Source organism: Acipenser ruthenus, chromosome 4, assembly GCF_902713425.1.
Source record: "Acipenser ruthenus chromosome 4, fAciRut3.2 maternal haplotype, whole genome shotgun sequence".
NCBI classification, from domain to species: Eukaryota; Metazoa; Chordata; class Actinopteri; order Acipenseriformes; family Acipenseridae; genus Acipenser; species Acipenser ruthenus.
Genome location: NC_081192.1, coordinates 98,419,442 through 98,441,587, shown reverse-complemented (window position 1 = coordinate 98,441,587; position 22,146 = coordinate 98,419,442). Strand labels below are relative to the sequence as shown.

Sequence of the window (22,146 nt, the reverse complement as noted above, 5' to 3'; positions counted from 1 at the left end):
GTCCTTTTTTGATTATGACAATGGTTTACAACTAACTAAAGTTCTGTGCAGTGCATGGTGGTAATTTTGTAATATTACCGTGTACCCTTCTTTTATTTCTATGGAAATTGTAACGTCAGTTTCCTTACAGTATATAACCCTGTATTATTATCTCTCCTCATTCTGTGGTAGCCTAATTAAATGTTATGCTCCAGTAGAGAAATTGCAAAATGGAAAGCCACACACTTCTGGCAGATTGTTTTAGAAAGCACATGTTGCCTTAGTATTTGATTTACTGTAATCTGCCCCCTTCTTTTTGTCGCAGAGCCTATTTGTCATTTTCTTCGGTAGTTTCAGCGCTCAGCTCCAACCCAACTGACTGAAGCAGTTTCACACACAGCCTTGGTTTTATATTGGCAGTAGCCTACCCACAACAGGGCTGCTCCCACAGATCAAATACAATTTGAATATGAACTTGGATTAAACCAGTCCCTGCACATACTCACCGGGACACCGGCCCTTTAATACTGACGCATCGTTAAACAAGTAGGCTACACATTTAAAGGTGCTGTGCCCTGCACTTGTTTAAATAAAAAGTACAGTATCTAACCCTTTAACCTATAGTTACTATTTTAGAGGATATAGTCTACATGGTGAGTCGATAAGATCTATGCATATTCCCTAAAGAGTGTTATCAGTATTGCAAAGACAAGCATGGAATAAAAGGGGGTTTCGTTGATTACTTCTATGAGTGTAGGAGCCTGCGCATTCTCACGCTTAGATCGCCAATCAAAAATACCGCTGTAGAGCTGCAGTCAAGAAATCCACCCTCCCCCATTGTTATATCAATAATATACATGTTGTAGAATTCACTTTACTTACATTGGAATGCCAAATGATAAAAGCCTTCCATTCACACGTGGCACTGCATTCGGAAGCGAGTCCAAGCATAGGTAACAGCTAGAACTAGAAGATGCGTGAGTTGTTCTTGGAGACAACCGTGTCCCTTACAGGAACCAAAACCTTGGATCTCTGCCACTCCATAGGCTGCTATCTCTTTGTAAGCTTCATGAACCTTAGTTATTGCTCAATTATGAAGCGTTCATGCAGTTTTTGAGTAACTCAGTGGGTAATGAATATTGCAACATTTGGACTGCCAAATTTCTGTCCAAAGAGTTCCTATTAAATAAGTGTCAACGTGTGTTTTGTCACTGTACAGCAAACCCAAATGTTAGGCTTCTTTCCAACACTGACTTCTTGCAGCAACAAAATCTTTTCTACCAGTTGTTCACATCTGGGCACCCTTCATGACCATCTGGCTGGGACACTACCCTCTTTTTACTTACCACAGCGCACATTAAAATCTGAATAAAAAATAGCTGACTTATCTTTGATAGATCTTGCATTACATGCCTGCCCTGTGTTTCCAGTTCCCTTTTGAATACAGAACTGCTATGCAAATACCACAACTATATAAAGCTCATCAGAGACAGGTGGTCATGCAGTATATGCCTGCATTTCTAAATATTTCCAACACATAATTACATTAATTCGGTTGCTGTATATAAACAACATTTTGTTTTTCGTTGTTATGGTAGTTGATTGTATCTTGTCCCCTAAGCTAATTTCAAACCCTCATAACCTTCTCCTTAATGCCTCAGTTTCACCCTGTAGGTAGCATATTGAAATACTGATTTGCATTGAACTCACAGGTTGAACCCACTTGCATTTAAAGTGTTGCTGCAAAGAATATTAATCATAGCAAGGGAATATGACAAATAAAGCTTAATTATGGCAAGTTCAAACCACCCTTTTACAGGTATGAAGAACTGGAACTAAGGAAATACTTTAAACACACACACATACATCCCAATACATCCTACAAATTATTATTATTATTTGTTTATTTAGCAGACGCCTTTATCCAAGGCGACTTACAGAGACTAGGGTGTGTAAACTATGCATCAGCTGCAGAGTCACTTACAATTACATCTCACCCGAAAGACGGAGCACAAGGAGGTTAAGTGACTTGCTCAGGGTCACACAGTGATTCAGTGGCTGAGGGGGGATTTGCATAGTTCTTCACATGATTTTCTATCTCTGTTGGAGAAATGAAGCAAAGCGGTGATTCAGGCAGGGAACTCACCTTTAATCATATATCAAACCGCGTAAATATTAAGCATATTTTAGATGCTTCCAATACCAGAGTAAATTGTCAGTCGAATAGCTAGTATCTTATTGGTCCTAGGATAAACAATACGTCCAGTGAACAGCAAGGAAAGGATTTATATCCATTACAACCCTGCCAGAGCTCACCTCCTCCTCCCCAGCCTCCATCTGCTTTTGGCTCTGTCTAACAGGGGAGGGCAGCTACCCTGCTCCACTGCCCATGGCTTCCATAAGGCAAGCCACTCCACTTATCTGCAAGCCAATTTATGGGCAGGGGTACTCGAAATGGGTGGCCAAAGACTGTAGTGTAAAATATGCTAATGCAGTAGTGTTGTCTAGTCTATGTTTTAAAAAAAAAAAAATCTATGGCATGGGTTTCCTGGCTGAAGTTCCAATCTTGTTGGGGATGCTTCCATGGTTATATTTTACCAATCTTACTAACTGCAATGTTAACACAAAGTCACAAATGGCCTTTGCTGCATCTTTACACCATGGCGCTGAGGCCAGGGCTTCGTCCCATGCTTTTCCTCCATTACCTATTTGGGATGCTCCCTTGCACATGACCTCTTCTGCAACTTCAAATGGAGATTATCTGACTGTAAAAACCAATTTCATTTCCAAAGCCTAATAACAATGTTATCAGGACTGGCTTATGGCTCATTAACGTTTAAAGCTGTATGTGGTGTATATTACCACGATGTGTTTTTATGTGTGAGCGTTAATAAAAATTATAACATTCATTGTAAGTGAAAAATGTCTCTACATAGTGGTAGTTACAGCATGATGCAGTACGTCTTATGTCGTTTCTTGAATAAAAAAGGTTTAATGATGTCTAGGTCTATGTGCACATTCCACAGCTGAGAGGTGCATTACTGAAGCTCAGAGAAACCTCTCAATCTAACGAGGTTTAATTTGTTCTGCAAGCCAAGGCAAAGTTATAGGAATATAAACATAATTGAGAAACAAGGTAAAGCAGTGCCTCCGTACACAGGGTTACAGAATTATCATCATTTTGTAACGCACACCGTAATGCACACAACTAAGAAGCCTTGGGTTATATCTCTTGTATAACACACACCTCTTGAATACTACACTATCTAAATCACCATGATAAACTAAATAATACTGTAACTGCACACACCTAATATAATGTGTTACCATTTATAACACACGTAATAATAATAATAATAATAATAATAGATTGGTCTCAAGTAAGACTGAGATTGCATCAAGAACATCAATATGCAACAACTTTTCTTAATGGACACCATCCTTCAAATTGCTTAGCAATGGGATATTTTTAAGGATGTTACCATCACACCATGAATCATGGGTACATGCTTCATGAAACAGAATAGATTTTTATGTTCTATATCAATATAGAAATGTTGATAAGCACTGAAAGAAAACAAGACTTGTATTATTTTGGAATTGTTTAGCTCATTTTACTCTGAAATTCGCCTTCCAATCCGTTTTCACAGCTCTTGGTTCTTTTCAACCAGCAATGTACAGGTATGTTGGAGAGTGCAGCCAGCGGCTGGTGTTGATTCGCAGGGAAGCACGCAGAGCACAGAGAAGTTTGGTGTAAAACCAATTATTTTTATTTAAGAACAATAATTAGACAAAAAGCTAATTGAACCAAATATCAAACAACTTGAAGAAAGAAAAAGTGGAAACCAAAAATAACTATTTATAGTCACCTAGTCACAGGTACTGACTTCAATAAATGAGTCCAACCATAGAGCTGCAAAACTGCTCTCTGATCTACACAAAAGGAAGATCCTGACTGAACCAAATGACAGCCTTTATACCTTTCCAGGCCTACCCCTCCCCCCAGAATAAACCATTATGCAGGTGGTTATATAAGAACAAAACAGCAAACAGTTATCAATAATAAATAAAGTATTCAAAAAGAAACAAATCAATGAATATGTATATATACTAAACATTAATCTAACACATGCATTAATACTATGCTTTAAAACAAACAGAGGGAAACTTAATTAAAATCAACTATCCCCCCTTTCAATATCTTCTACAGGTACTGCCCTGCTACAGGAAGTCAGTACCCAGGGAAGTCAATAAAAGCTTCCCTCACCAACATGGCTGGTTCCCCACTTCCTGTCAAGATGGAGGACCATACCACCACACCCAACTCAGGTTACCTAAACCATTGCATATTAAAATAACTGTTGTTCATTTTAGCTTAACAATAGTACTGCAATACATTGTTCTGGAAGTGTGCACCCTTCCAAACCAACTGTCTAAACAGTACTCTTGATTAACCTCTCTTTTGTTTTTCAGGACACTCCCAACCACAGGCCTCCAGTCCTGATACCCCAGGTAAGTGAATTTTGTTTTTATTATTTTCCTTACTAGACCCAAGGTTTAGCAACACAATACACAAACAGTTAAAAAACAATTTGCAGAAAATGTCCAGATACATACTGAGACAAATGTGAGGGTCTCCTCCCTCACATATCCCCCTCCTTAAGCTTTCCCGTGTTCTACAGGGACACGAGAAAGAAAGTCTGCAATCTGATTCAAGGCTCCTGCCCTGTACTTTACTGAATATTGAAATGGTTGCATTGCCAGGTACCAACGAGTGATACGCGCATTGGAGTCCCTCATCTTCCCAAGCCACTCACTGCTGGTAGCTTCTATGACTCCCAAGGACTTCATACTTTCCAACTCATCACGCAACCGTGGAATCAGTTTTTCTGGCACCCTGTAGAACTGCTGTCTGATGGGGTCGACATCCTTCAACGGGATCCGATGCTCCACTAGTCTAGTGTATCCTGGTCTTTCTTGGAACAAGCCAGGAATTAAACAACTAGAGATCTCTCTCTGGTGATCTGCTGATAGATGGCTCAAGTTTGGGCCATGTGACCTTTCATCTGTAGGAAAGTATTGCTCAGTCCGATCTTCCTCCTCCTCTACAGCTCTAATCAAGAGATGCTGCTGAGGCTGTTCAGGACGACTATACCATGGTTTTAATAGGTTAACATGGTAAACCTGCCTAGTCTTGCGGCGGTCTGGCATGGCAATCTCATAAGTCAGCGGGCCCATCTTCTGCAAGACTCTATATGGACCTTGCCATTTAGCCAGCAGCTTGTTTTCTTGAGATGGCAATAGCAACAACACATCTTGACCACGCTGGAACTCTCTGGTACGTGCTGATTTGTCATACCAGGCCTTCTGGTTTTGTTGTGCTTGCTCCATGTTTTCCCCTGCCAATGTCGTCATCTTTTGCAGCTGGTCGCGCATTTGCAGCACGTAGCTAACAACCGTTTGGTCTTCCGCATGGCTCGACTCCCAGGTCTCTTTTAGGATATCCAGCGGCCCTCGCACCTGCCTGCCATACAAGAGTTCAAAAGGTGAAAACCCAGTTGATGCCTGAGGGACTTCTCTATAGGCAAAGAGAAGGTATGGTATCCATTGATCCCAATCTCCTCCTGTCGTGGACACAAATTTTCCCAGCATCGCTTTCAGGGTTCGATTAAAACGCTCCACCAGGCCATCTGTCTGAGGGTGGTAAGGTGTGGTCCTAATACTTTTAATTCCCATCAGCCTGTAAACCTCGTGTAATAGTTTCGATCTAAAATTTGTACCCTGATCCGTAAGAATTTCTCTTGGGATACCTACCCTTGAAAACAATTGTATCAATACATTAGCTATTGGCCTAGCCTTGACATTCCTCAAGGGAAATGCCTCAGGATAGCGAGTTGCATAATCACATATGACCAGTATATATTTATGGCCTGATCTACTCCTCTCCAATGGACCAACCACATCCATGGCTATGCGTTCAAAAGGTGTACTGATTATAGGAAGAGGTGAGAGGTGGGCCTTAGTCCCCTTCCCCCCTGCACATGAAAACTGACACTCAGGACAAGACTTAACAAAATCCCCAACTTCTGTGTATAGGCCTGGCCAAAAAAAACGACTTGCAATACGGGCAAGAGTTTTCTGCTTCCCCAAATGACCCGCCCAGGGGATTGTATGTCCCAACATCAAAATCTTCCTTCTTAAGGCTTCGGGAAAAACCAGTTGCTCTCCTGCCTTACTCTGACGGTACAGTAGGCCTTTAATTAACACAAACCAAGCATCGTTTAAATGATGGCTTCCGTGCTCCCCCTCAATACTAGACAATCTAGTGTACAGAGACTTCAATGTCTCATCAGCTCTCTGTAACTGTTCTAGGTTGTCAGGAACTTCCCACTCCACAGACACAGGAGGTTGGTTCTGACTCAACTTGTCACTCTGCGTTAACCGAGAGGTTCCTCTCAACTTTTCTTGGCGCCTCTGAATCCTTGACTTCTTAGGCCTTATTTCTGATGTTTCAATCTCTGCATCAAAAAATGGCAAGTGATTCAGAGACTCAAGTTGCTTTCTACTCTGTGCTCTAGTAGTCACTACATTACAGGGTCTAGCTACTCCCAGCAACTCCCCTAGTATAGGTATATCTCTCCCCAAAATTACACTGTATGGCAACTCATCAACCACACCCACAGTCACTAAAAATGTCTGATCCTGAATAACCAGATAAACATCTGCTGTCGGATACATTTTCTCTTCACCATGCACACAGAGGATCCTAATGCTAGCTCCCTCATTCAAACTCCCTCTAGAGATCAAACTACTCACGACCAGAGTCTGGAAACTCCCAGTGTCTAGAAGAGCTTGAACCCATTTACCATTAACAGAGACTTGCACTAAATTCTCATACACACACTTTTCCTCCACTGGTTTAGTAGGTCTAGGCACATAACACAAGTTGGATGGTTTAGGTTTCCTCAATGGGCATTCTGGTCTATAGTGACCTGCCTGACCACAGTGATGGCATATTACTTGTTCCCTAGCAGATTTACCAGGCTGATTGGGTAGAAACTGATTTTTAACAAATGGACCACAACCCTTCCTCCACCCTGCAGACTTACCCGGTGTTGGTGTTGTGGACCCCCTGGTGTAATGGTAGGCCTTCATTCCTCTCCGAGCCGAGACATAGACATCAGCTAGACGAGCGGCCTCCATAGCAGTTGATGGGTCGTGTTCTTTAATCCAGGTGCCAACCTCTGGATTCATCATCTTCAGGAACTGCTCCAGGATGATAGTTTCACCGATCTGTTGCACTGTGTGATTGTCTGGTTTTATCCATTTCTCATACATTTCTTTGAGACGCACATAGAGTTCTTTTGGGGTCTCCCCTTCCTGGACCTCCAACGCTCTGAATCGTTGACGGTAAGTCTCTGTATTTATTTCATATTTTCTTAGTATAGCAGCTTTCACTTTCTCATAGTCAAATGTCTCGTCAGGGTGCATAGCCACAAAGGCGCTTCTGGCTTTCCCTGTTAAAAGTGGAACCAGCCTCACAGCCCAGTTAGTTTTCTCCCATGCGCAAGCCACCGCCATGCGCTCAAATGTGGTTAGAAAGTGCTCTATGTCATCTGAGTCTTCTAGTTTCTGCAGCTTTGGCTCTCTCCAGCCCCTGGACCAACCTTGCCTAATATCAGCAGAAGTGTCCTCTACTTTTCTGCCCTCACTGCTGCTCTCAAGGACTCCTCCTTGAAGGCTGTGATGCACTTCTCCTTGAAGCTGGGTGAACTGATGATGTAAACGTCTATATCTTTCATCCTGTCTGACACTCTCTTGTTCTATTCGCTCCTCTCTGGCTCTCTGCACCTCAAGATAGCTTTTGAACATCAATGCTAGTTCATTCACCACTTGATCACCGCCAGATACTGGTTGCACCGCAGCTTGGGAAGTTGCAACTCCACTTGCCATGGCTCCTTCTTCAGAATCCTCTGGTCTCTCTCTTCTCCGCTTTGCAGGCATGTTGCAAACTTTCTGCTGCTTTCCACCTCTCTTCTGTGCTGATGTAATTTTAGAGTGCCTCCTGCTGGCCACTGATGCATCCCACCGCTGCCACCAAATGTTGGAGAGTGCAGCCAGCGGCTGGTGTTGATTCGCAGGGAAGCACGCAGAGCACAGCGAAGTTTGGTGTAAAACCAATTATTTTTATTTAAGAACAATAATTAGACAAAAAGCTAATTGAACCAAATATCAAACAACTTGAAGAAAGAAAAAGTGGAAACCAAAAATAACTATTTATAGTCACCTAGTCACAGGTACTGACTTCAATAAATGAGTCCAACCATAGAGCTGCAAAACTGCTCTCTGATCTACACAAAAGGAAGATCCTGACTGAACCAAATGACAGCCTTTATACCTTTCCAGGCCTACCCCTCCCCCCAGAATAAACCATTATGCAGGTGGTTATATAAGAACAAAACAGCAAACAGTTATCAATAATAAATAAAGTATTCAAAAAGAAACAAATCAATGAATATGTATATATACTAAACATTAATCTAACACATGCATTAATACTATGCTTTAAAACAAACAGAGGGAAACTTAATTAAAATCAACTATCCCCCCTTTCAATATCTTCTACAGGTACTGCCCTGCTACAGGAAGTCAGTACCCAGGGAAGTCAATAAAAGCTTCCCTCACCAACATGGCTGGTTCCCCACTTCCTGTCAAGATGGAGGACCATACCACCACACCCAACTCAGGTTACCTAAACCATTGCATATTAAAATAACTGTTGTTCATTTTAGCTTAACAATAGTACTGCAATACATTGTTCTGGAAGTGTGCACCCTTCCAAACCAACTGTCTAAACAGTACTCTTGATTAACCTCTCTTTTGTTTTTCAGGACACTCCCAACCACAGGCCTCCAGTCCTGATACCCCAGGTAAGTGAATTTTGTTTTTATTATTTTCCTTACTAGACCCAAGGTTTAGCAACACAATACACAAACAGTTAAAAAACAATTTGCAGAAAATGTCCAGATACATACTGAGACAAATGTGAGGGTCTCCTCCCTCACAAGGTACTGTAAATCCAAAAGTTCTACTACGTCTGTACTAGAAAAGCATGGGGCCACAAGGGATTCACAGTATGCATGGTAAACATGAACTCAATATTCATTATCAGATTAGTATTATTAACACAAACTGGAGGCTCATTGAGTGGACAATACAATATCTTGTGGAGGGTACTAGGGTATGGATGACACCAGTGGATTAGCAATGCCGCGTTTGAAGCTCAGTGGCTTCCAGCTCAATAGATGGCATGCAAACACTGTACTGTATGCTGTTCATCGCTTTGACAGTAGGGTAGAGCAGTCACTGGGTTTTCAATTGAATCTAAATACAGTGTTGCTCCATATTTTCTCCATCAGTTGTATAAACTGATCCTTTCACTATAGCTACAAAGCTACAGAAATATTGGACCCTCGCTATTATATACTGTACATTTGGTGTAAACTGTAACTGATATTAGTTTGGTAACTGCCTATATAGAACTTTGATTTGTGACAAAACACAAGTCACAGTAGCTCTTTCAATAATAACATTTCAAATCAAAAATCCTTTTCTTTAAAGAATAGGCCTAGATTCTTTAGATACCACAGTGCACATGACCAGAGTGAAAACCAGATGTGTCTATCACAACCACAATTCGAATTTAGTCAGGACACAGGCGTTAACACCTTGCTGTTCCTAGAAAGACTACAGTGGGATCTTTACTGTCCAGTAGACAGGACCTCAACTGGCTTATCCATCAACACAGTGGATGCGTTGACCTATGTGTCCTGGAATGGTAACGTTTTCAGTAAACCACTGGAAAGCATGACAGATTGAGCTTTGTGACATGAACAATGTATTGTGGCAAGGAACAAACGTGCTACAGTGACAGAAACCCAGAAATTTTCAACACTGCACAAATGATACCTTTTTCAAACAATGCACCTCAAACTTAGTATCGTGGTCTCTTATGTTAGTGTAATATCCACTTTATTTAAATACAGCCCCTTAGAGCTTAAAAGAAAATATATTGTAATAAAAGTCAACTACAACAATATGTATCTGAAATGCAATATGCCCTAAGCTACATGTAACTTTAATTGCTGAACTTTATTGCCTGAATTTTATCACTTGTATTTAGTCAGAAATATTTGTGGCAAGACATATAAAATGCAGCACCGTTAAAGGCAAGAAAATAAATAAATAAATGAATAGTAAGGCCAGCAAGAAAAAGGCCTATGGTTAAAAAAAAAAAAAAAAAAAAAGACAAAATCCTTCCCAATTTGCAGGTTGGAATTACAGGGCAAGTTTACACAGTATATGAACAAGAAGTCATGTGAGTAATAGAAATAGAGATAGGAGTCTTTTCTTTTCACTTACTTTCTGCTAAGTTAAATGCAAAGCATACAAAAATAACATATCAATAAAAACTTTTAATAGCTGCCCAGCAAACAAGTGAAAACTGCCCGCATTGGCGGGAGGGTAATTTTGTAATGTGTGTAGAGTTACCATATGGCTCCAGATTAACCGGACGCTGTGAGACAGAACGGGATTTCAAACTTGCCCCTAAATTGAAATAAATGAAGGTGTAAATGAACCATCCTTAGCTACAATTAATAATGGTGCTTAAATACCCGCATGCACGTCAAATAATTGTATTATACTAAGAATGAATTGCAGCCAGTCGCTATTTTTTTCTGTTTGTTAAAATTCAATCGCCCATATTATTCTGCAAATACAATTCCATCATCATCTCGTTGCTCTATCGATAAATTAGCTATTCGTTCATTAAGATCTAATCAGAAGCAGCTGATCAGTGTGAATTGTTTGCTGCGCCCAAGCAATTCCACCACAGCAGGATTAATCTCAGCAAAGGTGGAGCTCATTTATACGTGAATTACTTTCAATTTAGGGGGAATTTTGAAATCCCGGTCTGTCGCAAAGCGTCCAGTTAATCTGGAGCCATATGGTAACCCTAAATGTGTGGGCCTATTATATCCTACCAACTGTATACAGCACACACTTAGAGTAGATTCCCGATGAGACTGGGTAGAGTTGATCAAAAAAGAAGATAAAAGATTGATATATGATGAAAATACATTCAGATTTGATTTGGCCTCAGAGTGTATACTCAAAGAGCTGGCATGATATATAGAAGTGATTTTCTCAAAGGTATACATTTCCACTTCCATCTAAGAAGCACTGAGGCTCACAAGTTCACTTACTCTTCTTACAAGACTTAAATGGTAACTGTAAACACCACCCGGAAAAGAGAGCACACTAAAAAGCTTTGGAAACAGCTGGCTTATCGTTTCAAAACAGGAATGCCTGACGCGCAATGAAGCCTGCACAGGTTTCAAAATTTGAGGACTACTTCAAATTCAGATCCATCTGTACACTTTAATCCTGTTTTTAAGAAACAACTAATTTCACACCAAAGAAAAAAAAAACTTTTTTTTTTTTTTTTTAAATGATTGCGTTTACTTATTAAAAGCGATTATTTCAGTTGTTATAATTTAAGTATGCAGATTGGACCAATGAAAAAAAACAGCTGCTTAACATTTCAAATGGTTGTTATTCTTGGCCAGACATGCAGTCTACAATATCAATCAGATATAGCTATTAAAGTACCACAGGCAAATGTTGCATTTAAAGAGAAATATAAAGACACATTTCATGATACTTGCCTATTTGATCTAATGTGCTGTCAGTATCTATGAACAAGAGCTTTCAATCCTCTACTAACACAAGCTAAATAAATTATTCCTTAACTACTGTAGTGAGCATTAGATGTGTAATACCCATCCATAAAAGCAATACACATTTAGTGTTTTCAGCGGTGAGAATTTCCAAAATCATCTGTGGTTTATTCCAGCAAAATAAGCACTGATATAGCACGCCATTCCAAGTCTTATAAAACTAGCCAAAAAACTTGTTGTGCTTCTAAGTAAAAGTAAAAGTAAAAGTATGTTTCAAACCTTATCACTACCATATTTATTGAAAAAGTAACTAGAAACCCAACGAATCCACATACAATCACAATATAGTTCACTATAGTACTGGTATGTAACAGGGTTATATATAACACTGAATCAGTTTATACATAATCCCCGTTATTCGGCATAGAAGTGAAGCATGGCAGATAGCAACAGTTAATCATGTGGCATAGTATAGTTGACACATTGCTCAACAGTGCCCCCTGTAATGTGATGAGCCAAGTTTCATTACTCTATGGAGAATATTTGCTCCCCAGCATAACCGGGAACTGGCTTCAGTGACTTTTACCAGTGTACTGAAGTTTATAGAGTTTATATCACTTCTCGCTATACGTTTAGTGCTCCGTACAAAGGCAATTTGTAGCATTGTTGCTTTTCTAATTGGAAACGTCTTCAATAAACAAGGTGAATGAACTGGGAAATAGAAAACACAGCTATCTGTGACCTTGTCCTGCTATATGTAATTCAATCAAACTGCTTTAGAAGGTTAAACATATCACAGATACATTCTGTCTTCTGCTACTTGGCAGGGCCCCTTGGCACTGCATTCCTCCTTGTCCACACAGAAGGGTTCAGTATTTATGTTTACAGAATTAGAGCCCTTTCTAAAACCACAAAATAATACACTGACATTCTCCACGATGATTTCAGTATTTGTGGGGAATGTTGGCCTACACAAACAGAACAGGCCTACAATTTGAGTCTCAAAACTTAAATTCAAAGGCTTTCGTGGCTGACTGTCCCAGTAAATTTGCCAATCCCAGTTAATCATACATAATTTAGATTAAATTTCACTGGTCCTTTTTCCAAACAAAGTAACAACTAGGTGAGGCATATAATTCACAGGGCTCCTGTCACCCAGTTCAGAGCTGTTGCATTTGTCTATTAGTGTAGTGTGCAATTGTGCAAGGGATGTTGGAGTTGATAAATCCAATGTTCAATAAGAAGAATGAACAGCTTCGCCCAACACAATATGTGCTATTATTAGATTAGAAATGGGTCGATTCATTATTTATTCCCAATTGTTTTTAACGTGTCAGTTTGTTTATTTCTATTATTATTCTTGGATAAAGTCTGCTTCTGATAAACATGAGCATGACCTGAAAATTATATGTACTTGGTAGAATTGTTGCCAATCCCTAAACTAGATGCTGGTTTGCACTTAAAGAGCGCTACAACTGTTTAAATAACATACCTGTAATTTTTCTTTTCAATGTTAACATTCTGACAACTTGTTACACTTATAACTTTAAAGTCTGTTTCAAAGCACTTTTCTAAATGTCTGCTCCAGTGCACTGGGGTTTGAGATCTGTCCTCTAATTCACTGCAGGAAGAACGATTAAAAAAAAATAAATAAAACAAACAAGTGCTCTGGTTTTTCTGTTCCGTACCACATCATGGATTGTTGTTGCTGTGTTACCTGTTTGACAATATGGGCAATAATCCTTACACTATCAGTGCACTAAAGCGGACATTTTGAAAAGAGCTTTCAAGGGAGCTTTAAAGCTGTAAGTGTAAAAGGTTGTCAGGATGTTAACAATGAAAAGAAGAATGACAGGTATGTTATTTAAACAGTTGTAGCTACACGTAGCTACACATGTAATGCTATATTTTTCTGACCAGCTACTGACTCATTAAGCTTAGGTACTCCAGAATGCTTTATTAAGCTTGTAGAAGTTGATGATGTAGCTGCTTTCTTTTTTAACATGTAATATCTCATATTATAAGTCATCTGAGATGCAGACTTCATATTTTCAGTGTTATGGAAACTCTTAGGGCAAAATGTAACTGTAGCCTTGATATTGACCTGTGACCCAATACGATTGCCATACTGTGGACCTGTGGTCGTGTAACTTTTTGGTTTCTGCTTTTGGTACAAAGCTGTATTCTAGGATATACATGATCAAGTTTGATACTGGCTATTGTCCAGATTAACCCTTGGTGGATTAACCCTTGGCTAACCTGATTATTACCTCCCTCCATATCTTAGAAACCATTAAGAACACACAGTCTAAATATACTTCTTCCACTTTACTACTTACAGTATCCAATTCAGCCCTATTTAAAATGCTACATTTATTGGCCTTATTGTAATTATTGGCCAATTTGCCAGTGTCATCTACAAGTTGTTACAATATTACTCAACTGGGAAATAAGCAAACAGGAAATACAGTATGGCATTATATGATAATTTACTGGTTGGGAATTTTTAAAGACAGATGAGGATTTACATGAATTACTAATTATGTGAGTCAGAGGGTCTGATTTTTATTCCTGATTTTAATGAAAAAACTTCAACAATCTTTGCCCTATCTTTTTCCATTAGTGATAGTGCCACCCGTTGGCATAACATCCAGGGCCATTGCCTTATCATTTTATCAGTTTTGATGACTGTGCAGAGGTGGAACGTCTGCATTTCAAAATAACCACCTAAGGAGAGGTTAACAAAATTCATTTCGTTACACATCATTTTGTATAGTGCTTATAAAATGGCACCCCTCACCCCTCCCAAAGTGAACAGGGCAGAATGGTTCTAAAAGTTCCAAGCTATGCTGGTATGGTGACATGGTGGGGAAAATGTACAAACTTGCCATGGTAGGCATTTTGTTATGAAATTACCATTACCGCTTTGAAATAGACCTTTTGAAAAAAAAAAATGTGAATACTGATATTGGGATTTAATATTCTTAATAATCTTTTTATTTTATTTTTCCTTTTTACCAAATTAATGTCAAAAATTCTGTTTTGCCCTCTACCCAATTCTGAGCATATCTGACGTTATGAAGTTAGATAGTTTGTAAACATTCCGGGTGGTGGGAATCCTCTGATAAATCTGTAAAATCAAACGGTAAATCTGACAGCCAGTTCAAGAAACATTCAGCCAATCAGCACAGCAGTCCTTATCCTACTTCAGCTGAAGCCAGCAGGACTTTAGAATCCTGAAACTCCTTTCAAACTGCATACATTTCAAGTAGCCTATGTGAGATGTACATATGCTGGCCCCGTGGGCACAAAGTGAAACATTTACATATAAAACACTGAAAAAAATCATAAAAAACATGTTTATTTCATTGCTCTGAACACCTAACTCTTGCCACAGTTAGATGTCTGACAATAATGATTATGAAACAGAACAGCAAGAACACACCCAGGTCTACATTTAAATATTAACAACTGGCAGTGTGTGCTGCTGTTCTGTGATATCGGCACACATGCGTTATGAAGCACAAGGTCTAGCCGAGTGTCCTCACCTACTTGAGGTGTGCTCATAGCACAGCAAAGACCTGCATGCGTTTCATTACACATGTTTGTGTTGGGTCATCTGACTATAAGGAGGGCACTGAGGTTCAACCACCAACTCCTAGTAAAATGAACAGTATAGAGCAATCTAATATTTATAATAGCAATAAGGCCCTCCACAATAGTCTCAGGCACGTACAGTGGCAGGGCTGTTTCATATGGTTCATGACAGGGGACGGATGTGCAACAGATCAAGCAACAGTGAGAAAAAAAAATCAAATCTAGCCATTACTCTTAAGAGTCAAGTCTAGTTAGTTTTCCTCATTGGTGGTTTCTACAAATGTTTGGCTGAGTGACTAAACTCTTTGCATTAAAATGCCCTGCCATGCTGTGCTTGTAGGCTGCCATCTTGCAACTCTGCAACTGCGCATCGACTGAAATGGCTGAACTCCTTTATGAACTTACTCTGATCTGGATGACGTGGTTCCTTAAACAGTTGTGTGATATTCACAGTTATCACCAAATCAACAGAATTAAATATGTTTATATTTATAAAAACATGTTGTATTTCATTTATTTTATTTATTAACACAAAATGCGGAACCCCAGGTTCAGACATCTTCTCCGCTGCTGAGCCTCCATCAGCGCTTCCAGGTCTTGAATGTTCCTACAGTCAACCACCCTAACATGGGATTCAGTCTCTCCTTCTATGTCTGAGGCAGCTCTGATGGTAATTCAGTACCAACAATTGGCATATGCATGTGGAGTTAATCATTCTACATTCATCTGCAGAACTGTCCCACAAATACAGACAAGTTGACTGGCACACAATTAACTTGTTACTCGTACTCAGAACTGATTTCAAAACAAGAAAAGCTGTCCTTCCCTCAGTTTCCAATTAAGTACCAGTCAATAGCAATTACCTTTAACTTCTGCACTGAGTGCTTTAAAAGCCAGTTGGAAGAATATTTTCCTTTCATCCGGGGCACTGACATTTTTAACTGCCGTACTGAGGCCCTGTGGCCTTGGTACACCAGTACAGCTGTAAAAACGTCTATGCCATGAATGAGTGACAAATTATATTATATACATTAATTAATTGATTTATTGAATACCTGACGAAAAAGCAAATATGAGTACAATTAACTATATCTACATTTTATAGTTGAGGAAGATAGTTTGACTTTTTAATGTGATTCCTCTTATCCCTGCCTCAGATTTTGAAGCCCATTATAAAGTGGTTGTTGTAAAGGGTAGTAAAGCTACAACAAGTAGTTTGGGGGATTTTTTCCAACCCTAACCTCATTTTTTTCCCTTGCAACTAGAAACCGATACATTTTATTTTTGGCCTTACCAGTGAATAAGAACAAAACTTAAACAGTGAATTGCATTCATAGTTTTTCAACAGCTAATAAATGCAATTTCTTAGATAATAATGGAAGTGGAAAATATGTTGCTTCCTCTGTATTCATCAGTATTCAACAGATGGCTCAAAATGTAAATTCCGTATTGTGACAGAGATCGAATGATTCTTGGTGTCAGATCTCCTTCCCGACCTGTGAGGGTGCTGAGTAAAGGGAACAGAGTACCCTGGACTGGATTGCTCGACAGTTCATTCCCAGGGTTAGGTGGAAGTTGGCCATCTAGAAAGGGGACTGAGCTATGGTACACTAAATCATTGACCCAAAAGGTTAACGTTGTGGCATCTGCGGATTAGAGGATTGGACGCGCTCATTAACCAAGGGGTCATGGTTGATGGTATATTAAGGGGACGTAGTGAGGTTATCTGTTCCTTTGTGAATGGTTAAACTTTGAACCAAAAGGGGAACTCTGTGCTGTTAATCGTGAGTGTTTTGTTTGTTTTGTCTAAAAATACTGTCTGTTATTGTTTAGATGGCTAACACGATCCGGAGCTGTCGGCAAAGGCCAGCACTAAACCCAGATCAACATCACAGCCATGATTCATTCATTCTACAGAACAGTAGTTTATTTAGAAAATGTGAACAGGGGTTTCTAAGCTTTTAGGTAAGTTGTATTTGTCAGAGTGTCCTCTGAAAAACATATTGCATTTGAAGTTGTTTTAATATCTTACTAAATGTATGTTTGCAGGTGACAGCGCATACCCACTAAAACCATGGCCGATGACCTCAATGTTAAATCCAGACACAGATCCAGAAACAAAATACAACAGTGCTCACATTTCTACTCGAAACACCATTGAGAGGTGTTTTGGGATTCTGAAAAATAGATTTAGATGTCTACATAAATCTACTGGTGAGTTGCATTATAACCCTGCTAAGGTATGCAAGATCATTGTGGTGTGTTGCATGCTGCACAATATTGCCACTCAGCGTGGTCTGGAGCTTGCGCTGGATCACAGAGAGGAAATGTTACCAGGGGACATAGATGACAATGATGAAATCCTACACAACCCTATGCCACAGGCAAGGCAGATACGTCAACAGATCATCAAGAACATAAGAACATAAGAAAGTTTACAAATGAGAGGAGGCAATTCAGCCCATCTTGCTCGTTTGGTTGTTAGTAGCTTATTGATCCCAGAATCTCATCAAGCAGCTTCTTGAAGGATCCCAGGGTGTCAGCTTCAACAACATTACTAGGGAGTTGGTTCCAGACCCTCACAATTCTCTGTGTAAAAAAGTGCCTCCTATTTTCTGTTCTGAATGCCCCTTTATCTAATCTCCATTTGTGACCCCTGGTCCTTGTTTCTTTTTTCAGGTCAAAGAAGTCCCCTGGGTCGACATTGTCTATACCTATTAGGATTTTGAATGTTTGAATCAGATCGCCGCATAGTCTTCTTTGTTCAAGACTGAATAGATTCAATCCTTTTAGCCGGTCTGCATACGATATGCCTTTTAAACCCAAGATAATTCTGGTTGCTCTTCTTTGCACTCTTTCTAGAGCAGCAATATCCTTTTTGTAACGAGGTGACCAGAACTGAACACAATATTCTAGGTAAGGTCTTACTAATGCATTATAAAGTTTTGCACATGAATTCTTCACTACGTAGCAAGTATGATCATTTACCTTAGTTATGTATACGTAAATAATTATTTAGGGCAGCAGTGTGGAGTAGTAGTTAGGGCTCTGGACTTTTGACCAGAGGGTCGTGGGTTCAATCCCAGGTGGGGGATACTGCTGCTGTACCCTTGAGCAAGGTACTTTACCTAGATTGCTCCAGTAAAAACCCAACTGTATAAATGGGTAATTGTATGTAAAAATAATGTGTAAAAAATAATGTAATTGTATGTAAAAAATAATGTGATATCTTGTAACAATTGTAAGTTGCCCTGGATAAGGGCGTCTGCTAATAAATAAATAAAATATAATCAGTTCTAACAATTAACATATGACCTGGGTAAAACACAGATATGTAACAAACGTTAGTGTTTAACAGTTTTTATTTTGAGTTTTCAGCAACAATATAGCATATTGATTGATTACAAGCATGTAAAGTACTGTTCTTCTAACCATTTGGTGGCTTCTTTCCCTGGTGGTCCTCCGCTGTGCCACAGCAAGTGCCTTGCCTTTGCCTCGGGGACAACCCCGTTTGGATGTAGAAGGAAACTGGTGATGTTCGATGGCAGGTCATACAGCAGAGATCATGGTAGTGCACGGCTCTGGTGCAGCGGGGGCAGCGCAGGGCTCTGCTGCAACGGGGGCAGCGCAGGGCTTCCGGTGCAACGGGGGCAGCGCAGGGCTCTGGTGCAACGGGGGCAGCGCAGGGCTCTGCTGCAATGGGGGCAGCGCAGGGCTTGATGAAAGAATGGATCTATATGCATACTGCATGATTCAAAGATTCTCACAATATACTATTGAAACATGTGTTACTATGTATTAGCCTACCACTCTATCAACACTCTATCAACACTTTTTACCCCTCCCTCTATTTTGTTGCTCCAAAGCAATGCTGTGCAGTTAAGGTAGTAAAAACTCTAAACATGTTTTAACATTTACAATAAAAAAAGTTTGCTTTCTTCCGTAAAAAGGTCCAGTATCCATGGTTTTACTTTTGCCTGTGAATATAATTGACATTATATACTGAAAACATTATTATGTTTTACATTGGTTTTAACACACACAGAATTTATATATTCACCTGCGTCAGGCAACTCGTCTCTTGACCCCTCGGATTCCATTAGATCGGCCCCATCGTGTATCCCCGATATAGTGACTGCGTTGATCAGGGGATGAATTTTCATCTCCAATGCTGTAAAGTGTGCTGGAGTCGGTGGCCCTCCATCTGTTCCCCTACAACATCGATTGCTGATCCAGACCTTGATCCAGACCTTTTGCCAAAAAGCAAGAGCTCAACTTGGGGCGCTTTTCCCTTTCTTTTGGATTCATTCTTTTCTTTCCGTTTGAGACTCCCTGTGCGCTTTCCCGGTGTTAGGCAGTGGAATGGAAGTCTTGACTATTTATTTGTGACTAATTAGCTTGTTAAGGCACCTGAAATCAATTGCCGTTTCAATTACAGGGGTCGTAAAAACTACTCTCAAAAGAGCTTTGTGAGGGCGTTGATCCTTTTGAAAATAGAGGCGTATAATTAGTGAGCAAAAAAAAAGTCATTGTGAAAATGCACTGCGACCTCTATTTTTGCTCTAAATGTGCCCCTTCTGAAAATCAGGCTGAAAGCGTCTTTATACAAAGTTCCATTTTGTATTGCTGACAACACAACACACCATCTGCAGTAGTGCACAGCTGTGTGTTGTTAGCAATACACAATTAAACTTGACCATTAATACTATATTACTACTTAATACTAGACTACTACCGGTTTACTAGATGACGCTGGCCTTTATTATATAAAGACACTGGCTGGGATACATATTGTTAAGGCAAGCACCCTTGAAGCGGACACCCTGGGATCCTTCAAGAAGCTGCTTGATGAGATTCTGGGATAAATAAGTTACTAACATCCAAACAAGCAAGATGGGCTGAATGGCCTCCTCTCGTTTGTAAAGTTTCTTATGTTCTTAAGAACAACACAACTGTGAACTCAGGTCAAAACCGCTCTACACATAAAATATAAAAAAGCAAAAGAAAACTATACTTAATATTTAAGTCTTTAACAATAATGTTCTACTTTTATAACGATGTCCGTTTAGCACAGCTGAAGTCATTCATTTGCTATTTACTTTAAAGTACAATGTTGACATCTATGGGGCACTTCAGCAGCCTTGCCAAATGCAATAACAGATGAGCTCACATGTCATTTTCTACTGTAAAGAGAACTACAGTCAAACCTGCTCATGCGACCACCTTTATTGAGAGACCACCTAGTCAAAGTGACCACTTTAAATTCCTCCCAGTAATATCTGTGCTTTAATTTACCTGTATTAAGCGACCACCTGTCTAACGCGACCAGTGACCACAATTCTCTTACCCAACAATGACTCAAACCTATATTAAGCAACCATTTTAGCGGGCTTGTATCTGTAATTAATAAAACTATAAAACAAAGCTTTCTTGTAAAGGAAGAGAGAAAACACGGAGAAACGAAAGGTCCTCCAAACCCTAGGTGACAGAATTAAAGTTACTGAACTTGGAACGACAGAAAGTAGAAGAAAAAAAATGCAGAAAAATTTGGCGTTGGAAAGACGCAGTTACAGAACATTTTGAAACGGAAAGTAGAACTGGACATATTCACTGCTTTCACAAAATAATTTCTTTGTAAATGTATTATCTAAATGAATGTGATTCAATTACAGTACTTCCTTATGTTCATATTCCGTCTTGGAGTCTTTTACAGTGCATTTAATATACACACAGAATTACAGGAAGGCATGTCAGAGACACATAGAAAATGTATGGGCCCTCTTTTAAGAGACCACCTGTGCTAAGAGGCCACTGTTGACTGTCCCTTGAGTGGTCTCTGGATACAGGTTTGACTGTACATAAATAAACGCAACAGGTTGGGGAACAGCGTATTTAAAATAATAATCTAGTACCCCCTCTTGTTTTCTGTATGTCATATTCACAAGGTTACACCTTTGATAGATTATTTCGTTAAATGTTAGGAAGGAACTACCAGGCTCAACATCTGGAAGCGATGTTCCTATATAAATTGATCAACCACAACGTTCAATGCGTGTAATAAATTAATAATAATAATATAATAACATTTTTTTTAAAAATAAACAAAAGAAGTTTCATTTACACACATTTCAAAAATTCTGCAAATTCATGCTATCGCATTACAAGGTCAGCAAGAACGTGATTGTATTAACCCAGCAGAAGCACAAAGTCAAGAGGAATGAAAAGTTCTTACTAGTTAATTTCAGGCTCCCCTTCCGCTCGCTCTGGGGCGGGAGTTCTGCAAACTGCACCCGGTTCCCAGACATCTCCAGCACCTTTAAAGAGATAGCTCTGTTATCTCTCAAACTGCGTTCCAGTGTTCCAAAAACTAAAGCATTTAAAAACAGTTTCGTTTAGGAAACGCCTCTTCTTCGTGCGCTATACCATTTGCTCACTCACTCGCTCGCTGTCCCGTTTGCTTGCTATTTCTGTCAGAGTTGCAGTTTCTTCTGATGCCAAGACTGCAGTGACTGCACCGTCAATCGTCTCCGGAAACAGCGTTTTTCCGTTCACCTGATGGGTGAGAATGGGACCAAAGGCATGTCAGTGCTTTGCGGAAAGACTGTGGCATAATCGAACGATATAGATGTTTGACTGAGTCCAGTAAAAAAAAAAAAAAACTTCAACCTTCACATGACTGTGGGAATTACGTCAGCATAGTTCTAAGCTGCTTTTCTGTTGTTGATAATAGGTACTGTACATACTCAGGAATACATTTGCATTGTAATATTTTATCCGCTTATATCAGTGATGATGATTAAAAACATATCAGTATAGATTTGTAAGCAAC

At 39.6% G+C, this 22,146-nt stretch overlaps 1 protein-coding gene and 1 long non-coding RNA gene across 2 annotated transcripts in view; one reads left to right on the top strand and one right to left on the bottom strand.

Moving 5' to 3' along the window:
* LOC117399578 (sickle tail protein-like) overlaps positions 1-21,930 on the bottom strand; it is a 242,430-nt gene extending 220,500 nt beyond the window's left edge. Inside the window, exons 1-2 of the mRNA XM_059023171.1 lie at positions 21,756-21,930; positions 21,550-21,631 (exon numbers count right to left, since the gene is read on the bottom strand). Of these exons, the coding sequence (XP_058879154.1) occupies positions 21,550-21,622 (73 nt within the window). The 5' untranslated portion in view covers positions 21,623-21,631; positions 21,756-21,930. The remainder of the gene's footprint in view (positions 1-21,549; positions 21,632-21,755) is intronic.
* LOC131736975 (uncharacterized) lies at positions 4,196-9,170 on the top strand. The gene is made up of 4 exons (XR_009328579.1): positions 4,196-4,308; positions 4,453-4,491; positions 8,608-8,726; positions 8,871-9,170. It is a non-coding gene; the product is annotated as an uncharacterized LOC131736975 (long non-coding RNA).
* Positions 21,931-22,146: the final 216 nt, after the last annotated feature.